We start from the raw sequence: 22,177 nt of genomic DNA on the forward strand, positions 1-22,177 counted from the left end.
TGTTTCTGGCCTCTCATTGTTAGGTCACTAGGATGAAAGCTCTGTGAAGGTGGGGTCCTGTCTGCTTTGTTCACTGCTGTACCTCTGCCCCCAGAGCAGGTCCTGACACAGTGCAGGAGCTCAGGAAACCCTGCATGAATGAACAGAATTCAAGGACACTGCTATTGGCTTGGCTGGATCTTCCTTCTTTTACGTTTTAGTACCATAAAAAGATTCCCTTTTCTTTCCCCTAATTCGTCCAATTCCTTTTGCTAGTGCTATTCATAAAATTCATAATCTGATCCTTAATACCCTTTCCTCATTTAATTATTGCTATAATGTTGCAGTTAGTAAAGGAAAGAAACATTTATGAAATGAAACGAAATGAAATTGAGACACAATAAATGCGCAGGGCAGAAGGTGCCTGCAGCAGACACAGCCCCGTCGCCTCGGCCCGCCCCGCAGTCCTGCCTGGAGGGGTTTCTCTTCCTCAGCGGGAGGCACAGTAGATTGAGAAGCAAGTACTGTGATTCTATTTTTGTTTGTAAACAGATAAAAGTCAAAGTTACATTGCGGAAAATTTGATTTTAAGGGTTAAAAATATCAATACTTGCCTCATGTACCTATACTTGCTACCTCTCTGATTTCTGCAAGTTTTTTAATCCCTTGTAACTTCAGTTTTTTTCATCCATAAAATAGGAGTAAGAATTGTCCACCTTTCAGACACATTGCAAAAATTAAGCGAGATAAAGTGTGTGTATTAACTAGCTCACAGCAGTCGCCCAGTAAATTATGGATTCATTTCTATCCTCAACATCATTAGAAACCTCAGTTCCTAGACGGATGCATCACACAACACTTTCCTCTCTATAAACTGGTTTACAAAACATGCTTGCACTGGGAGCTGGCTCAAACGATTAATGCTGTTGGAGGAAAATGTAGCTGTGGACAAAAGCTACACTCACCCTCCCCCTGCCTCCACGTTGAATCCCTCATCAGGGTTCAAGCCCAAGCAGGTGCCTCCCCCGGAGATGGCTCTGAGCCAGGTAGTCCTGGTAGTCCCAGCCCACTGACAGCCCGCTCTGGCCTCGGGGCAACCATCTGAGTTCACGGAACCCTGACTTCATGGCCCACAAAGTGATGTGATGGCAGTGCCATGTCACAGACTTCCTACGAGATCATGTATGGGCAACCGCACTACTCAAACTTGAGCGACGTCAGACGCAGTGGGAGGGCTTGTTCAAATGCAGGTGCCTAGGCCCTACTCCCAAAGGCTCCAACTGGGCAGGTCTGGATGGGGCCGGACAACGTGCATTTCTAACAGTGTCGGGGATCGACACTGCTGGTCAGGACCATGCTCTGAAAAGCCAGGTGCTCAGTATGGAACACAGGACCTGGCCCCTGATAGATGCTCACATGTTACCACCTCACCGGTACTGTTATCACTACTCTTACTACTACTTAATTCACACCTTTTTTGAATTATAAAACCTGTTGGAGAAAAGATTCTGTCTCCTTCCAGGCTTTCCTTCCCCGGGGACCGCACCTGTGTGCTGACAATGCCATTCCCAGCAGATCACGCTGGGCACCTGCCGCTTTCCAGGACCCTCATGGGGATTCTCCCTCTTTCTTCATCCCCCTAAGCCTCATCAGCTATGGGCCATGGTTGATTTCATGGTCTCATGGATCAGGAAACCTAGGCATCTGAAATTGCCTGCTGGCCTGGACCCAGCCAGAAGAGGACAGGACAAAAAATACCCTGGGTTGTAAGTCCAGGGGTCCTATGACGCTCACCGCTGCCCGAGGTAATCCCACCACAGAGACTTGTTTGGTTTTGTCCTCCCAGAATGCCCTCACATGTTCCCCTGACTTCACTGAGCGGGTGTTTTGACAATGTGCAGACATCGTCTAATTGGCAGTGACTACACTGAGACATGATCGGTGGTAAAAGAAGAAACCCCGAAGTCATACTCAGATGTCAAAGATTTCCTTGTGAGCAGCATCTGGGACTTTGGGGATTGTGGCTTAATTACTATGCTGTTTGCTGACTCTGAGGTCACCGGCCCAGCCCCCAGCACTCAGGGCAGCAGGAGGGATGGGCGGCCACCTGACAACAGCCCTGCAGAGATGGGCTCTGGGCTCCCCTCTCTCCAGTGCTGGGGGTAGAGCTCCCGGTGGCCGCGCCCAGGAAAGCACTGATTCAGTTTAGTGTAACGATTCTCAGAGCATCTGTTCTGGGGCGTGCTGCGCATCCTCCCCTCAGCAGCTGCCTGCTCCCCTCAGTTCCTGCTACAGGTTTAGCGTCTGATGTCGGGCTGAAGAGGCACAAACAGAAGCAGCCTCACGGCTGGGCTGAGGCCTGTGTGCCAAGGGCTGTATCTCCCGGGTGTGCAGCAAAGCCCAGAAGGGCCACAGCAGTGGACTGTGAAGGCAGGAGCTGGGTGGCCGTGGTCTCAGCCTGGGTGTTCCCAGGGAGAAGGATTTGGAGGCAAGCCCCGTGAAGGACACTCACCTCCAGAGATTTCTTTATGAAAATGTGGCATCTCTTCCCTGCTGGGGCTTCACTGAAGGGGACTCCATGCTCACAGCACCACGAAAAGAGGAGCTGAGAGCCCCAGAGTGAAGGCAACCCCTACACTCCTCAAGATGTTTGCTCTTTACCTCCAGGAAACGCGACCGGGGGTCCCCGAAGGGCAGCTCACACAGGCTGGTGAACAGACCATTAGGGTACTCTCCACCACGGGGGCCAAGGCCAAGTGGCTCTCAAGGTGTGGAGAACAGAAGTACTTTCTGAGAAAGGGCATCTAAACGCCAGTCTCTGCTTTGTGGGCTTGCTTTTTATTATAATTAAAATTTTATTATAAATACAATGAATTATGTTAATTATTATAATTACAATCTTTCAGACAAAGATGCCGTGCACAGCTTGCTCTGCTCCAGACGGGAAGCCTCGGCTAGGGTGTGTGGAGCAGCCAAGCAAGGGGCAGCCTTTCCTTCCTGGCCACGTGGGCAGCCTTTCCACATACCCCTCCTCGTTGATCCAGAGCGTGCTCTGCCCGGCACCCTGCCTGCACGGCATATTGATGTCCACCTGCATCTCTTTGAACAGTTAACACCTGTACCAGAGGATCTAATATAGAAATATCACTCATTCTCAAATTTGGCAATCAAAATCCAGCTCTGACATTGATGGGACTCCCTGCGGGAGGAAAGGCTGCTCTTAGCAGGCTGGGCCAGGAGGTGGGAACTCTGCCCGCCTTCACCCCTCAGGCGCTGTGGCAGGCCGGGGATGCCATGGAGCGGGTGAGGTCGCTCGGTCAGCTCCTGGGAAAAGCCTGAATTACCCATGATATGCAAGAAGCTGGTTCCCATCGCTCCATCCACTTGACCGCCCTCCTGGTGAAGCCACCTGGCCCGTCTGCAGCGCTCTAGCCCGGGCTCAGGGTGCAGCTGCCACAGGAACGGGCAGATGCTCGGCCTCTGGGGTCCTCCTCAGAGCATGCTCTATACCCAGAGGGTGTCTGTCCAGTCCCGCTGTGTGTCCCAATTCTCAGTGTGCAACGCCCACGCCCTCCCCTTGGGGTCTGGGAACACACGGCCCTTGCCTCAGCCCCTAGCTGCCCAGGCCCCTGCCAGGCCCAGGCCTCTTGTCCGCCAGCCGGTGCTGGTGCCCTCGGAGAAGGGGGTGTTTGGCATTTGTGGGACAAACTCACAAAAGAGAAGCTCAGAAAGATCCTCCAGGCCAAAGGTGGACATGGAAAGGTGCTCAGCCTGACCCAGCAGTGCAGGACTTTCTCCACTCCCTCCCCATCCACTATCCTCCAGCATGGGACCCCAGAGCAGTGCTGAGCAGGGGCCCACCTTGATGCTGCCTGGAAGGGCCTCGGGTGACCCTCAGGTGTTCCTGCTGAGAAGCACCTGCCCCCAGGAGCACCACCGCCAGTGGGTCCACCGCTATCCCCGGCTCCTCCCTGGTGCCAGGAAAGGGGAAGCAGGGGAAAAAGAAAAGTGCATAAAGGGACTGTCCTCTCCTCTCACAGTCAGATGAGAAGGAATCAATGCAGAAACCAGCAAGAAGCAGTGAGAGGCCTCTTCTGGGCTCGGCTGGGGATCGGTTTTCAAGCCAAGAGAAATCTATGTTTTACACACAAGACTGCCAGAGCCAGCTGTTTGCAGCCTCAGTCCCAGAACCCTAGAAGCTGGAGAGGGAAACCCCTGAGCACTGAGGGCTGGTCACTGTGCCCTGAGGTCACCCATAAGCCCAGGGCCCCAGGCTCACCCTGGGTGGGATGATGGTGGGGGGCTGAAACCTCATCTGTAATTGGCAAGTATAAATGTCTTCCTTTGATTAATAAATATGCGAATATAGATTATTTCTGAATGAATACTCTTCATTTGCTAGAAAAAATCTTTCAAAACTTGGGTTCCACAAAGGAACAAGGAGGATGCTTTGCAGGGAAACAGAGCTGGGAAGCGATGCCTTTAGAAGCCTCCCACTGGCCGAGGAGGCCACCATACCTGCCAGGTTGCGCCATTTCCTCTAGCAGGACATTAATTTGGGATGAGGACACACAGGCTGCTGTGGAACTGGAATCTATTTTATACGAATGAGCCTCTCACAGAGAAAACAACCCCCTTTGCCTCCTTTCACAGTATAAGTGCGATGTCAGTGTCCTCGCCCTGGGCACAGTGCCCCAGCACCGCGTCAGTCCTGCTAGTGCCATCCAAGCGTCTCCTTGGAGCCAGGCTTCCCTGTATTTGCTTTCTACCAGGGGCGCCAGCTTCCTTCATGCAACCCCCTTCCTGAAGGTTGCCTGCCTTGCCCTGGGAGCCATGGGGCAATCCCACCTCTGCGAGGACAGAGCAGCCACGAGGCTGAGCGAGGCGCCTGGCCTCCCTGGGGCCTGCTCCCCAACCAGAACCTCTGGTGCATGAGCTGAACGGGCTTCGCGGGCTCTCCTCCTCTCAGCCTGGGTGTGCTATGGGTGTGTGACCTACTGAGAGAGGCCTTACCTCGTGGGACAAGTAGAAGGCCGCGATGCCCAGAGGCCAGAAGCAGCAGAGCATGGAGAAGACGCTGAGGCCCAGGTGGTCCCTTGGGGGCATCATAAGGAAGTTGTCTTCACTCTCCGTGTCACTCGAATAGTCACTCTGCAAGAGAGAAACGGGCAGGGACGGGACAAGAGAAGACAGGATTAATAGAGGACTCCCTGGATGATGCCCCCAGACATGGGTGTCATCCTGGCACAAAGCAAGCCCTCCCAGAAGGTCGCTGTTGTTGTTGCCCGCAAGTCAGCTTCTCCCCAAAAAGACAGCCCCAGCCTAGGGAACTCTCAAAGAGAACAGACAGAGAAAAATCCCCACTACAGGGCTCCTGGGCCGTTCCATAGAAGACAAAACCCTACAGAAGCCAGTTATTCCACAGATCTCTGGGACCGAGTGACAGACAAAGGGGGTGAGGGTGTAACTTTTCGAGGCCGAAACTGGGCACTCTCAGAAGGCACTCGTCTGGTACATGGACGCCACTCTTTTGTTTAAGATTGGCACCTGCGCTAACATCTGTTGCCAATCTTCCTCTATTTTGCTTGAGGAAGATCAGCCCTGAGCATCTGTGCTGCGCTTTATATGTGGGTCACCACCACAGCATGGCTGACAGGTGGTGTAGGTCCATGCCCAGGATCCAAACCCACAAACCCAGGCTGCTGAAGCAGAGTGCATGAACTTAACCACCATGCTGTGGGGCCGGCCCCCCAGTAATGGATTTTTAAAAAACAGCTTGGACGATTCCAACACTGACGAAGCAATGGGAAGCCCTGACCAAACCCCTCGCAGATGCCCACCAGGATGCTCAGGGCTGCGGTCCCCCAGCGCTTCGACCTTCATGCGCTTTTGTCCTCATTGGTTCCTCCAATGCTGGGCCCCCACTGCGAATCTTCTCTCCTCATCAGCACATGGCACACTCATGCTGACTCATCCAAAGCCAGGGCCACTCTATCTAGGTGCTTATTTTATACAAGACCAAGTCATACTTTACTCCAGATTATGTTTCTTAAAAAGGAAACTAAGTATTTCTTCCTGGAAAATGGTCATCAGCTTCCTACCTCCCCCTGCCAGCCACGGAGGGTGTCAAGCACGTGGCCTCCTGATGCAGGCTAGAGACATTCGGGAACACCGCTGTGCACGGGTGCCACCTCCTCATGCGGCCTCAGAGGGAGGCAGCGACCTGAGCACCAGACAAACGCTCAGGTGGGACACCCAGGTGAGAGGATCAGCTGCCTGGATGCCTTCGCCGCCAGGAACCCCCGCAGCACCTCGCATGCCCCCCAACATTCCTACCCACAGACAGATACCGAAGAAGCCCATGGGTGACAACAACGTCTCTTCTTACTTTGGTTAATTAAACACACATAAAACTGGCCAAACTGGCTGTCGGAGCCTCCAGTCAGTGTGCAGACAGCTGGGGTGCTGCAGCGACACAGCGATGGAGGCCTCCTGTCTGGACACTGTTCTCGTCCAGGCAACTGAGAGCAGACACGCGCTTTCTGAAGGGGCCCCTCCAGTCAAAGGAGGGCCCTTTTCCGAGGGCCCAGGAGGGGAGTGTGAGCCACGCTGTCCCCATGCACCTGTCCACTGCACACACACATCCCTGCAGGCCAGGGGCTCTGAGGTGCCACCTCTCAGAGAGGGCAGCTCCTTCCTGCCAGGTGGGTGCCATCTGTTCTCTGCCCAGGTGAGTCCTGGCCACTGGGGCAGCATCTCCCCCATGAGTCTGGGCTGGCACAGCATCCCCTCCATAGAGCTGTGTCTGTGAAATTTGAATTCTTTTTCCTCTGCAGCAACACCTCCCATATAGTCTCTCAACCAATAAAGGGAAATAAAAGTTACCGTCCTCGTGTCTGTCAGAGAAGGGAAGTAAGCAGCCCTGGGGATGCACGACTCGTGGGTGAGACTGGTGGACTGAGGGCTGCCCAGGTGGACAGACGCAGTGAAATCTTTGATCTGAACGAAGGATGTGCAATGTTGCCGTTTGGAGCCCAAATGCCTTGCCGGCTGTGCCCCTCCACAGACAGGCAGCCCTGTCCACTCCACGGTCTCCAGACCCTCAATCCAGAAACAAGCAACTGGTGGTGCCAGGGCTAGCTGGAACAGTCAGGCTGCACTTGAAAGGCCATCTGCGCCAGGTGCCAGCAAGATCTGGGAAGGACGGGACTTCAGTGACAACCCGAGGGCAGGCCGTGAGCAGAGAGCCCTGAGAGAAGGGAGGACCAGGACTGAAAGGACATCCACTTCTAGCCCTCAGCTCAGACCTGAGCCAACGAGCTTCACGCCGATGGGTCCTGATGCTGCGGGTGGACGTTCTTGCACATGAGCACCAACTCTGTCTACGGATAGTTATTTTTTTTGTTTCTTGGGTTTTAGTTTACCAAGAGTTTGATATACTTGAGCTGGTTGGATTCTCACAGTGGCTCTGGAAATAGGTGTTGTTACTAATTTTATTGTCATTTCTATTTTACAAAGGACACAGCTGGGCTCTGACGGTTAAAATCTTGCTGAATCACAGTGCTGCCCTGTCAATGGCCGCTTACCCTGGAGCCCTGCACTAGGCGCTGTGTTTGGACACCGGGGGTCTGGCTACAAACAAACCCCATTTTGCCTCAGTTGCTTCTTGTCCAGAGATGAGGGGTCTCCTCTCCCCATCCCAGGGGTTCTGATGGCTTTGCTTCTTGACTGGTCTGTTTTGTGGTGGCCTCAGGGAGGCAAGAGGTAGTAGTGGTCAGCTGAGAGTTTTCCCAACCAAACAGCCAGTGCTGTGCCAGGTGCTGCCGCAGCCCACACAGGCATGCTGGCAGCATCGACTTCCATCTTTGGGAACTGCTTAGAATTACACCATTGTCCCCATTAAACAAAGAATTAGATTTCAGGGCACTGCCCCAAAATCTTCACAGATTTTTATTTAGAAGCATAAGGGAACTTCACTGTAAATTGCAAAGCTGTGGCTACATGGCACCAAAATAATTAGTTAATTTTGATTAAAACAGATTTTAATAATTCAGATAAAGCACAGGGCAGACAAAACAGCCCAGCTCTTTTTATACAACTTCTTCCATCAGCAGGTGCTCTCTGGGTATATGTGGCTGTGGGCACCGTGCCACCTACAGGGAGGGGAGGCAAGGAGGCCGGCCTGGGCGAGGCCACGTAGATCCCAATAACCAAGTAAAGAAAACACAGGACCACTAACACCCAGAAATGCATCCCTCCCAGCAGCTGTCTTCCAGGAATCCTCCCCGTGGGCTGTTGCATTGGAATGTCTGCAGCGCAGAGGGAAAGCATTCCAAAGCAGCTGACAGTCATGCAGAGGGCCTGAGTGCTCTTATGCTAAACCTTTTGTGGAAGCGAACGCTGCAAGAGGGCAGAGAGGCAGAGCTGCTGCATCCCTCTGCAGGGGTCCTGCTGGCCCACCTGCTCCCCGCAATCCACCCCTTCTCTGTCCAGGTTTCATTACCTCCACTTAGGTGGCTCTAAGTGGGGTTTCCTACCTTGGGGTATTTTCATAAAATAATCATGACTCCAGGCATAATGCAGGCTTGACATCCAGAGTCTTGCACGTCACGACATCTCATGTCCACTCAGCACCCTGGGCAAGGGCTGTGACGGTGCTGTTTTAGGGGTGCAAGGCTGGGCTCAGCTGTGTCACCTGGTCTCATTCAAGGCCTCACACGTCCCCCCACTGGCTGTCCCTGGGCCTCACGCTGCCCTCCTTATTGCCCCAGCCTTCTCTCCTTGCTAATTCTAGAGAGTGTCTTGTGTGGCCCCACGGGAGACAGCAGAGGCCCAGAGACTCTGCTGACACGGGAGCAGCCCCTCAGCAGCTCAGGATCCACGCTTTCCTCCAGAGGCTCATCTCTCAGGAGCACAGTCTGAGAGACACATGGACAAGCATGTAGGAGCGTTCCTTCTGGAGTATCCCTGAGACTGTTTAAAAGCAGCAAAATTACAAAAGAATTCCACGTACAATTCTATACTGTCATGGAAAATGATGGCAGGGATGTTTATTTATTGCCCTGGAAAGATGTTTATAATAACTGAGGTGAAAAACCAGGGTAGAAAATGGGATAAATCGTATTTCCTCCAGAATGTCAGGAATTAGATACTTCTGGATGTTGGGCATATTGGTGATGTTTTTCTTTCTTTTTGCATTTCTGGGTTTTTAGTTTTTTCCTCCAATAAGCAAAGTTTATTTGGCATGAAAATTATAAAGGTGCAGACGTGCTGTTGGGTGCGGGGGCTTCCACCATTCCTCCGTCCTCACATAGAACCCGTGGAATATGGTTTCCCTGAGACTCTGCAGGGATGTGGACATCCAAGACGACACATGTCATCTACTGCCACATGAATAGGCACAAAGAATAAATACACGTCGTGTCTTCAAACAGAGAATTGGGCAAAGCTTTCTAAGGCTCGACATAAAATAACAGTACATGAATCAGGTGAAACTGATATGGGCTTAGCCAGCAATCAATGTATGTTGATAATTATATTATTTTTTCACTCTCATATGTTTTTGGTTTCACAGTGTGGCTATAATTGAGTTGTACACCGGACTTTGGATTTTGTGAAAAAATTAAGATTCCCATCTGGAGGCCACTTGCTCAGTAAAAGACTTGTGAGCAGGGGGAGCAGTGTGTGCAAAGGCCCTGGGTCAGGAGGGAGCACTGTACACACACAAGGCTGTGGAGAGTGAAAGAGAAAGCAGAGAGGTGCCCACAGACAGACCGTGCAGTGTGCTGCCAATTGTCACTGCTTGAGAAAACCAGGGCTTACTCCACATCAACCAGGCGACCAGGAAATACACAGGGATAGAGTCTTTTATGACTAACCCAGGGGAGCTAGTGTCACAACTGAAAACCAGCCCTAGAATGTCAAGTTATCATTAACTGTTGATCCAGTTTCTAAATGTGTATCACTGCTCAAAATCTGCTTTATCTGCACCTGTGATTTTCTGCACGTATATTATTGCATAAGGTGATGATTGTCCCTTTTAGGTCTTCTTGCTTCCAGTTTATGTAACATTTGTGTGAGGAAATCAATGCATAATCCACCAAGTTCCTACTGTTTTCAGAGAGTTAAAGAAGTTTTAGCAACATGGATTTGGATTGGTTTGAGGGAATTCCTCAACGTTGTGGCCTGGTTGCTCTGCTTGCTGCACCCTAGTCCAAGTGGAAATGATGCTCAACTTCACTTAAATTTAGAGAAAGGAAAATGAAAACTACACTAAGATACCATTTCTCACCTATCAAGTTGCCCACAATTAAAAAGCACAACTAAGCAGACTATTAGGCTGTGGGGAAACAGGTTGATAGGAATGCAAATTGGTGCAACTGTAGGAAGCAAATTTGTTCATTTATAACACAATCAAGTACAAGTTTACTTTTTGGTCCAGTAATCTCACCTCTAGGAAGTAATCCTGAAGATTCACCTCTAAGAATATATAAAATATATGGGCACAAGGTTATTCATTAGAGCATATATGTAATTGAAAAATCACCTAAATGCTCACTCAAAGGAGATTGGTTAGATTAACTGTGATACATCCACACAGTGGAATATGATGCAGTTTATAAAAGAATAAAGGAGGTGACGTCAGCATCATGGCAGAGTGAGCTCTTCCCTCAGACTCTCCCCACTAAGATACAATGAAAAGGACATTCATACACCAACAGAGGATGTTTACACAACACAAAACATGTCTGACAGACCCACGCAGACAAAACATGTCTGAAGATGGAGGTGCTGGAGCCACCAGAGGATGTAGAAGGAGGTAGGGGGATCTCTTCTGCCTCCCACAATGGCAGCGACCCTGGGCTCCAGACTGCACAGCTCTGAAAGGAGAAGGGGGAGGGGCAGCCGTCTGCAGGAACGCCTTTGCTCTCCAAGTTCCCTCATAGCCCTGGGAAAGCCCTATACAGAGGTGACTAAGCTGTTGTGGGGGTGTCTTCAACAAGCCAGCACATCAGGAGAGTAGATAGCGAGGGCAGAGCAAGAACACCCCAGGGATCACGCAGCTGAAAGAAAGCCCCCTCCTCCTGCCCAGCACTCCAGCTTAGTGGGTCGGCCAGAGTGCCTGCACAGATAGTAAAGCATTCGCTGTGAGTGAGTGAGCTGTGAATCATGGTGGGCTCAGAATATACAGCTATTGACACCCACCAAGTGGCGGCAGGTGGAAGCTGTGAGTAGATACTATCACTATGTGGAGGCACAAATCAACACTGTCAAACAGTACAAAAAAATATATTAAATCTCAGACCAGAGGGAAAAATAACAAGAACCCAGAAATCAATCCTGAAGGCACAGAAACTTATAATCCAAATGACAGAGAATTCAAAATAGCTATCATAAAAAAATTCAATGAATTATAAGAAAATACAGATAGACAGTTCAATGAAATCAGGAACTTCTGCACAAAAGAGATTGAAACAATAAAGAAGAACCAATCAGAAAAGTTAGAGATGAAAAACACAATGGATGAGTTAAAGAAAAATCTGGACTGCCTGAATAATAGAGCTGATATTATGGAGGAGCAAATCAGGTCTGGAGGACAGAAATATAGAAATGTTTCAGATGGAGGAGGAGAGAGAACTAAGACCAAAAAGAAATGAAGAAATTCTGTGATAAATATCCAACTCAATTATGAAATACAACACAAGGATTACAGGCATTCCAGAAGAAGAAAAGGAGAATGGAGCAGAAAGCTTGTTCAAAGAAATGATAGCTGAGAACTCCCCAAACCTGGGGAAGGGGCTGGAAATACAAGTAAACAAAGCCAAAGGATCTCCTAACTATATCAATGTAAAAAGGCCTTCTCCAAGGCATTTAGTAGTAAAACTGGCAAAAGTCAATGACAAAGAGAAAACATCAAGGGCAGCAAGGCAGAAGAAAATAACCTACAAAGGAACCCCTATCAGGCTTTCAGTGGATTTCTTAGCAGAAATCTTACAGGCCAGGAGACAGTGGAATGATACATTCAAAATTCTGAAAGACAAAAACTTTCAGCCAAGAATACTCTATGCAGCAAAAATATCATTCAGATATGATGGAGAAATAAAAATTTCACAGATAAACAAAAGCTGAAGGAGTTCATCACCACAAGACCCCCCACCCCACCGCCGAAATGCTCAAAAAGGCCCTCATACCTGAAAAATAAGAAGGAGGTTACAAAGCCTTGAGCAAGGAGACAAATAGGTAGACAAAATCAAATTGTAGTTCTCTATCAGAACAGGTTAGCAAACAATTATAACATTAAAGATAAAGGGAAGGAAAACACCAAAAATAAATATAACCTTGTGATTTTAACCATAAACTCACAACACAAGATAGAATAGGTTGTGACAATAATAACTTAGAAGGGTAAGAGGAAAGGGATGGAATCGCCTTAGTCTAAGGAAATAAGAGGCTATCAGAAAATGGAATATCTCATCTATGAGATTTTTAAATACAAACTCATGGTCACCACTAAGCAGATAATCAGAACAGAGACACAAATGATAAATAAAGAGAAAACTAAGAAAATCACCATAGAAAACTACCTAACTGAATTGGTAGTCCAAAATACATGGGACAAGAAACAAAGGAAATGCAGAAGAACTGGAAAACAAGCAACAAAATGGCAGCATTAAGCCCTCATATATCAATATTCACTCTAAATGTAAATGGGTTGAATTCTCCAATCAAAAGACACAGAGTGGCTGATGGATTAAAAAATAAGACCCAACAATATGCTGCCTCCAGGAAACACATCTCAGCTCCAAAGACAAACACAGGCTCAGAATGAAGGGATGGAAGATGATACTACAAGCTAAAGGCAAATAAAAGAAAGCAGATGCTGCCAAACTTATGTCAGACAAAGTAGACTTCAAGATAAAACAGACAATGAGAGACAAAGAGGGGCAATATATAATGATAAAAGGGACACTCCACCAAGAAGATATCACACTTCTAAATATCTTAAATAAATATAACACTTACAAATAGCACCCAACACAGGAGCACCAAAGTACCTAAAGCAACTATTAGCAAACTTAAAAGGAGATATTAACAACAATACAATAATAGTAGGGGACCTCAACACCCCACTTACATCAATGTATAGATCATCCAGACAGAAAGTCAACAAGGAAATAGTGGATTTAAATGAAAAACTACACCAGATGGACTTTATAGATATATATAGAACACTCTGTATATATCTATAAAAACAGCAGAATACACATTCTTCTCAAGTGCCCATGGAACATTCTCAAAGATAGACCATATGTTGGGAAACAAGGCAAGCCTCAATAAATTTAAGAAGATTGAAATCATATCAAGAATCTTTTCTGACCATAATGCTATGAAATTAGAAATCAACTACAGGCAAAAAGCTGGGAAAGTGACAAATATGTGGAGACTAAACAACACGCTACTGAACAACCAAAGGATCATTGGAGAAATTAAAGGAGAAACCAAAAAACATCTGGAGACAAATGAAAATGAAAATGCACTATACCATTCTATTTGGGATGCAGCAAAAGTGGTCCTAAGAGGGAAATTGACCAATAGGTACAAGAAAAGATGCTCAACATCACTAATCATCAGGGAAATACAAATCAAAACCACACTAAGATACTGCCTTACACCTGTTAGAATGGGTATTATCATCAAGACAAAAAATAGCAAATGTTGGCGAGGATGTGGAGAAAATGGGACCCTCATACACTGCTGGTGGGAATGCAAACTGGTTTAGCCACTATGGAAAACAGTGTTGGGATTTCTCAAAAAATTAAAAATAGAAATACCATATGATCCAGCTATCCCACTACTGGGTATCTACCCAAACAACATGAAATCAACAATTCAGAGAGACTTATGCACCCCTATGTTCATTGCAGCATTATTCACAATAACCAAGACCTGGAAGCAACCCAAGTGCCCATCGACTGATGACTGGATAAAGATGATGTGCTGTATATATAGAATGGAATACTACTCAGCTATAAACAGACAAAAAAATCGTCCCTTTAGCAACAATATGGATGGACCTTGCGGGTATTATGTAAAGTGAAATAAGCCAGACAGGGAAAGACAAACACGGTATGATTTCACTCATATGTGGAAGATAAGTAAATACATGGACAAAGAGAACAGATTAGTGGTTACCGGGGGAAGGGGACTGGGGGGTGGGCACAAGGGGGAAGGCGCGCATTTATATGGCCACCGACAATAATGTGCAACTGAAATTTCACAATGTTATAAACTACTATGACCTCAGTTAAAAAAAGAATTAAGGATATCAATGTGAACTAATTGGGTCGGAATTGAGAGCATCAGTTTTTTGAGCGTATTGAGGGTATCTACAGATAGATAAAAGTATACATGCTCTATGTATACACGCACATTGTTATATAGATATGTTTCTGCACATATATGCTTATATATATTTCCCAGCACAGTCTGTTGAGTGGGCCTAGAAACAATGACACTCCCCCATCTCAGCAGCAATGAGCAGACCTAGCTCCCAGATGTTGGTTTCTAAATACCATTCTCCAACAAAAGGAGACAGGGCTCTTTGGAGAAATGGCAGATTTCAGGGCTAGGGCTGCCAACCTACAAGAAACATCTGGAACAGATTGTTGTACTAGGAATGATAATAAGCAATGATTAAAGGACGATGAACTACATCAAAAGGGTTCAGAAGCCAACCCTTCATCCCGCCCCCCGTCAAATCTGTAACGAAGGCAGCATCACAATAAATATACAATAAATACTGTAAAGACGGGATAGTAACTCACTGAATAAAATAAGAATCAATGGTCCAGCCTGAAATAAAGTAATAACTGGATAAAACAATAAACATAGGGGAAGGGAAAACTCTTCTTCACAGCTGAATGCCAACTAATAAAGATAGAAGGAGCAAAGGAGCTAGAAATTTGTCAAAGAATGCTAAAACCAGTAGGTGAGTGCCTAATGGAACACAGGATGCTCCCAGAGTCTCTTAGTACCTCCCTGCAAGATACTTAACTGCAAAGAAACACCGTCACTTGGCCAGTGAGAAACTTGGCAGGCACGGTCTCCCACAAATGAACAGTTACCACCACCAGTAATGGGGCACACTGACACCATGGGCCTCCTGACACACCGCACCAGGAAGGGCACGGCATCACTTTGGGGTGCTCCTGCTAAAAACGCAGTCATCCGATTGACAGGAATCATCAGATAAAACTGAGTGGAGGGTTGCTAGTAAAAAACTGACTTGTACTCCACAAAAACATCAAGGTCATGAAAGACAAAGACAGAGAGAATGTTCCAGATTATAGAAGACTAAAGAGGCATGGGGAAAAAACGCAATATAGGATCCTGAATTGGACCGGGGACTCAATTTATTTTCACTTTTGCTATAAAGGAAAATATTGAAAGAAATGGAAAAGTTTGAATAAGCTCTTTAGATGACGGTATTGTAACAGTTTTAATTTCCTGACTTTTATAATTGAATTTGTTTTTAGAAAATACACAAGGTTCCTTTAGGAGTAAAGGAACATCATGTCTCTAACTTACGTGCAAATCAGAAAAACATATGTATGTTGATAGAATGATAAAGCAAGTACGATAAACTATTAAGGATGGGGCCGGCCCGGTGGCACAGTGGTCAAGTTTGCATGCTCCGCTTAGCGGTCTGGGGTTCGCTGGTTCGGATCCTGGGTAGGGACATGGCACCACTCATCAAGCCATGCTGTGGCAGGTGTCCCACATATAAACTGGAGGAAGATGGGCACGGATGTTAGCTCAGGGCCAGTCTTTCTCAGCAAAAAGAGGAGGATTGGCAGCAGATGTTAGCTCAGGACTAATCTTCCTCAAAAAAAAAAAAAACTGAAGGAAACTGGATGACAGATATACAGAAATTCTTTGTACTGTTTTTGCAAATTTTTGTAACAAATTATTTCAAAAATAAAACATCAAAAAAACTCTCACACGTGCCATTTTAGAAGGAAAAAAATTATACTTTATTGATTTTTTTTTCCTTTGGGGATTAAGCATTCGCATATTTTTTCAATTGTGCTTTAATGGAAACACTGTGAGCATTACGGGAAAAAAATATTGAATTCACTTTTTTCATGACACATGAATAATTCATTTTACGTTGCAATTTCGTATTTCACCAAGTTTGTCCTTTTCATGTTTCCACAGAGAAGCTACTTAGTGGTATTTTGGTATCACACACCTGCCCACAGGAGCACAGGACGTCGAATACCCCAAAGAGATGTGCCTGAGCCAAACAAACCAAAAGTGGCTTCCAGAATAAAGCATGGGCACCATGCACAGTCAGAGGCACCTTCTCAAAGGACAGGGCCACCATGTGCCCACTGCCAGGGCCCCACATAGCAAAGAGCTCCTGGAGGAACCTGGCAAAGGACATTAGTGCCCAGAGTGACGCTACCCACAGGATGTCCACCCTCAGGGGCTCAGAGCAGAACAATGGGTAAAACTTCAGACTGATGAAGGTGAGGAGGGGCGGGCTGGAAGTCTGGCAGAATGTGAACCCTCCCAGGAACAAAGGCAAACTTGGGGGGTCGTGATATCCATCCATCCACAACTATCCATCTACGCAACAAATAGTCTCTGAGTCCCTAGGATGTGCCAGGAATTATTCTGGAAGCCGAGTGAGGAGTGCAGGTAGCCACCACAGTGAGACCTTCCTTTAAGAGACCAGTGTCCATCTCTATTCCCCTATCCTGCCCAACCCTGTCCTCCATCCCAGGGGACCAGAAACCTCTTTGGCTTGAGTGAGAGCCATGTCTATAAAGATATCCAGGGTGGGTAGAATGCGCATCTCCCACCTGACTTGTTCCAAGTCTCCTCTGTCCTCTCAAAGTTTCAGGCACTGGCCAAAGCCACCAGCTCCTCTGCAGTGAGACTCTTCCATCTCGACAAGCAAAGTCAACTGCCTGAAACGTGGGAGTTAGGAGAATCTTGTGTTCAGCTGATTCCACAAAGCACCTGCCCAGTCTCTCTTAGCCCCGCACTGCTGGCCCATGGACGACAGCCTCACACATCTGGAACCACCCGTGGCCCAGGGGTGTCCCCTAGTTTATAAGACTTAGCGTATTTTCCAAACCAAAGGTTGCCTCTGTACAAAATACAATTACAGCAAGCCTTAGGTTACATATCGAGGTCTGGGCTGGGGTGGTCTAGGTAATTGAGTATCAGCCATTTTTTAAAAATCACTAATTTCCCAATTTTCTTTACTGTTCTGAAACATTCTGCTGTATTGAAAGGAAAGCATGTATGTAAGTTGTATTTTTCGTTAGTTTGAAGACGATCGAGATAATCCTACAATTCATTAAAGAAGACCTTATCCAATATGCATATGTGTACAGATGTGCATATGTATAAACTACCGCAGTGTGCGTAGCCGCTACAACGACCAGGACCCAGGAAGGTTCCACCACCTCCAGAAACGCCCTCCCGCTTCTGCCTCTTTAGTCACTCACCTGCCCGACCTCAACCCCTGGCAAACACTGAGCTGCTGTCTGGTTTACACCAGTGTCTTTTCGAGGTTACAGGAATGGAATCAGATAGTTTGTGACCTTAGAAATGGCGTTTACCACTCAGCACAAGACCCTCGAGCTTCCTGGTGTATCACCAGTTCATCACTTTTTATTCCTGAGTAATACGCAGTGATAAGGAAGTACCACCATGTGTCCATCCCTTCATCCACCGCAGGGCATTCGTTTCCGGGTTTTGGTTATTACAAATAAATGCTGTGACATACACATACAGGTTTCTGTGTAAACGTGAGCTGTCATTTCTTTAGCGTGTGCACCCAGGAGTGGGAATGTTGGGTCATATGGTGTTTGTTTAACTTTACAAGAAAATGACGAACTTCCAGAGTGGCTGTGCTGTTTTGCACAACCACTAGCAATGAAGGAGACTTCTGGCTGCTCTGCATCCTCACCAGCCCTTGGCGGGCCCAGTTTTTCAGATTTCAGCTATTCGAAGAGCTGAGCCTGGTATCTGACCAGGGTTTCAGTCTGGATTCCCCTGATGGCTGATGATATTAATCATCCTTTTGTGTGCTTATTTCCCGTTTGTAGATCCTATCTGGTGAAGCGTCTGTCCAAATCTTGTTCTTTTTAAAGTTAGATTGTTTGACTTCTTACTTTTGAGTTTAGAGAGTTTTTTTTTTTTTTTAACATATTCTGGAGACAAATTCTTTGACAGACATGTGATTTGCAAATATTTTTTCCCAGTCTGCAGCTTGTCTTTTCATTATCTTAACAGAGTCTTTCGCAGAGTAAAAGTTTTTAATTTTGATGAAGTCAAATTTACGTATCCTTTCTTTTGTGGATTGTGCTTCTGATGTCACATCTAAAAACTCTTCACTTCACTCTAGATTACAGAGATTTTCTATGTTTTCTTTTAAACGTTTTATAGTGATATACTTTACATTTAAATGTAAATGTGACGGCCCATTTCTTTTTCAAAGCAATGTTGCTAAACATTTGTTCAGTAAATTAACTCAACTACAAAAATGCATTTGCCTGTCAATATAAACTCTAGAATGGGAAACACAACACTGAAACTGGTGGATGATAGTTTTCAAACAGTAGGTTAAAAACAGATTAGTGAAGGAATGGTGCAGCGACAACATCATTCTTATTCCTTGCACCAATGTGCATTCAAATAGATAAAGCACACATAACAGTTAAAAGAATTACACAGCAAATGCTCATGTATCCATCATTTAGATTCTACTATTAGCATCTTTACTGTACTGACTTTATCATATATTTACCAATTTGTTCATCCTTCTATCCATCTGTCACTTCATTTTTTTTTGTTTTGATGTATTTCAAAGTAAACTCCTCCTAAACACTTCAGCATGCATGTCATCAACTGAGGTTCAATATTTGTTTGCACTTTTTTTCTGGAGTAAAATTACGAAAATTGATTTTTAATAGAAGACTGGGGTTTCTGGTTCTGATTTAGATAATTTGCATCAACATGACCTTAAGATACAGGTCAGTCAATATAGTAGAATAGAAAAAGCACAGGATTTGGAGTTAAAGTTTGGTCTGTCCCTTCCTAGCTGTGTGACCTTGGGCAACACACCAATGTGCTGGGGTTTGGCTGTCCTTGGGGGCTCACTTAGGGGCTTCAAGATTCCTGATGCCCAGAGCACCAGAGATTTTATAAGTATTTTATATGTGATTATAAGTTTCATACGTGATTCTAATATGCAGCCAAGATGGACAACCACTGTCTGGAAGCTCAAATTCATGATCTGTAAGACAGCGATGCCAATATCTTCCTGACTGAACTGGAAAAAGCACTAGCTAGGGAAGCACACAGGACACGAGTCACTCTTCCTGTCACACGTGACCTGATCGTCAAAGAGCTTCTTCTTGCCTTTTCTACCCCATACAGAAATTCTCCTTATGGGTCCAATCATATTTAAGGGTAAGGAGAGCGGATAACTCAGTTTACAGAAATTCCAGCACCTCTTAAGTAATAATAATTTATCTAACTTATATTTCTGATTCCAACAGGTACCCATTTCACTCTCAACAGGTTGGCTCTTGCAGGACACGTATACTTTCTGTCTCCTGACATGGGTGAGACATTTCCCCCTGTAGGTTCTCCGATGAGCTAGTAGACATTGATTCTCACCATGCGCCCTGGCCCCAGTTTCCTGGGTCTTTAGAATAAATATTAGACTTACACTATCTCAGAGATCTCCAGTTTATCAAGTAGTGGATTTCGTGACCCCTGAAGGAGAAGTGTGAGGTCCAGGACCACCATCTGTTCAAGTGAACGAATTGAAGCTGCAGCGAATCTTCCGAAAGAGGACTGGGAGAAAATGGCACCTGCTTCTCCCTCACCCAGCACGGAGACCAGCCCTGACCCATACACCAAATCCTATGACTGCCTTCACCTTCTGATAGCATGTTTTGAGTGTTTATGGAAATACAGGAATTCCTTGTCACATTTTGAAAATCTCTGCTGCTTCTAGATCCATGGAGATGACCATGACAACACGCGCCTCTCTTTTGTCTGTCAGCTGGCTCTTTCAAAACTCTCCTCAAAGTCCCTATCGTCTTTATCTTTGGTCTTGATTTGCCAAATACTGACGTCCTGCCAGCCAGGGGTGATTCCAGGCGTCATGAGAAGGGAATCAAAATGGGCAGATCAGCAGTTGGCCTGGAAAGAGACAGCCCCTCAAGGGCCCCTAACCCTAGGAGTCTGATATTCTCACACCTCTCCCCAAGCCCAGGCTAACAACTGACAGATGGGGATGTTACAAGGGGACTGTTCCACCTGGAATGATGTGGCCCAATCTGCTCACAAAGGAAAGAGAGCTGTGTGAGTCCCTTTTAGGACTTACACAATGTAAGTTTATTTCCTCTAGGTCCGAGGAAGCAGAGAAAAGCTTGAGCCCCCAGCAGGCACAGCACAAGGATCTCACTTACTTTCTTCCATAAACCTGGACCAGTGGCTGCATTTTTAGAAGCACATCGATATGGTATGGAGGATCCAATCCCCATTACACCACACATCTGAGCCCCGAGGCTGAGCGTGGAGCAGGGGGAGGGGCCCCACGCCCACTGTGGGAAGAGCTGCAGCAGGAGGTGGGAGAGAGGCAGTGAGGGGGGCAGATCGGCCCAGATGGGCACAAAGCCGTGGCAGAGCTGACAGGCCACAAAGAAGAGAGGGCTTCTAAGGTTGTGATCTGCAGTGGGAAGCATCTGGAAAGGAGACGCGGGGGACGCCAGTCTGCTCCACACACATCAGATCACTTCTGGACTGTCCACTTCTCAGCTCATTTCAGAGGGATCCAGAGTGACAAGATGGCGAGAAGAGTAGAATACTCTTGTACCAGGAAGAGTGGAGACATCGGGAGTGTCCTGCCCAGGGCCTGGCACCCTGGGGTGGAGAAGGGGCGGAGTGTGAGAGTTGTCTTAGGGTGTGAAGGCCCATCCTTACAAGGCTGGCATGGATCTTCAGCTTCCAAAAGGGGTATAAAGGACAGCCCTGTCTCCAGACAGGGACGATGTTTCCAGTGAAGGTTGGTCTTACACCATCTCTGTCCCGGAAGTGGATTAGAAAAAGCCATCTGGACCCTGCAGGGAACGCCCCTGCCCCTGCTGCTCAGAGGGTGGTCAAGGGCAGCAGCATCAGCATTGGCTGGAAGCTGTGAGAAATGCAGACTCTTTTGAGCCAGCCCTGATGGCCTAGTGGTTAAAGTTCAGTGCACTCCGCTTTGGCGGCCCAGTTTCAGTTCTCGGGTGCGGAACCACACCACTGCTCTGTCAGTAGCCATGCTGTGGCAACAGCTCACCTAGAAGGACTAGAAGGAATTACAACGAGACTATACAACCATGCACTGGGGCTTTGGGGAGGACAAAAAAGAAGATTGGGAGGCCTCTCTGCCCAGTGTATCAGGAGTGTCCCCTAATCAGGAGTGTCCCCTAGCTGGGACACTCCCCAGCTTTCTGCCTGAGCTACTTATGTTTTTGCCAAATGTCCACTTCACCAAACAGAAAGCAACGATGATGACAAACTAACTGCTACTCCCCTTGTTCTCCACTCTTAGTTCAGACTCCACCCTTCCTCCAGATTCCTCAGGCTCCATGAGCTTCTTCATCTTGTTCTAAGATGGACAGTCTTCTCCTGGTGACAGTGGCCTTCTGGGGCTTGTCCACACTGTAAGCGCTGACTTCATTCCTGCCACGCGATGCAATGCAGGTTCTCCTCAGAGGGACTGTCACAGCTGTCACTAGGCACTTTCCTCCCACTCAACCCACCTGGGGCAGCCCCAACCAGGTGGTGAACAGCCAGGCCAGTGTGTGCTATGACACACTGGTTCAGGAAGTCAAAATAAACAGTGTTTTGAAAACCAAAAGGCTCGGGGTCAAATGAATCAGGAATCACTGAGTTAAAGTCAAATTCCTTATTTGGAGTTTGTTTTTGTGGTTTGTGAAAAACACAATCTGCTCTTGTGTTTCAACAAGGTGCCAAATGTTGTTTGGGAGCAATTTAACACGTGCCATGCCCAGCAGTCCCCCAGACAGGAAGATGCTCAGGTGCTACTGCAGAGCCCCTGGGGAGCGGACTGTGTGCCAGCAGGCCCAAGTTCCATTGCTGCTTCTTGCATTTGACACAGGTG

General features: G+C 47.0%; 1 protein-coding gene across 13 annotated transcripts in view; it reads right to left on the reverse strand.

Moving 5' to 3' along the window:
• Window positions 1–22,177, reverse strand: part of SYNDIG1 (synapse differentiation inducing 1) — a 203,902-nt gene that overhangs the window by 86,753 nt on the left and 94,972 nt on the right. For all 13 annotated transcript variants that reach the window (XM_070247872.1, XM_070247874.1, XM_070247875.1 and 10 more), the window contains exon 3: window positions 4,993–5,130. In XM_070247872.1, coding sequence (XP_070103973.1) covers window positions 4,993–5,130 — 138 coding nt within the window. The remainder of the gene's footprint in view (window positions 1–4,992; window positions 5,131–22,177) is intronic.

The sequence above is a fragment of the Equus caballus genome, chromosome 22, assembly GCF_041296265.1.
Source record: "Equus caballus isolate H_3958 breed thoroughbred chromosome 22, TB-T2T, whole genome shotgun sequence".
In the NCBI taxonomy this organism is placed as follows: Eukaryota; Metazoa; Chordata; class Mammalia; order Perissodactyla; family Equidae; genus Equus; species Equus caballus.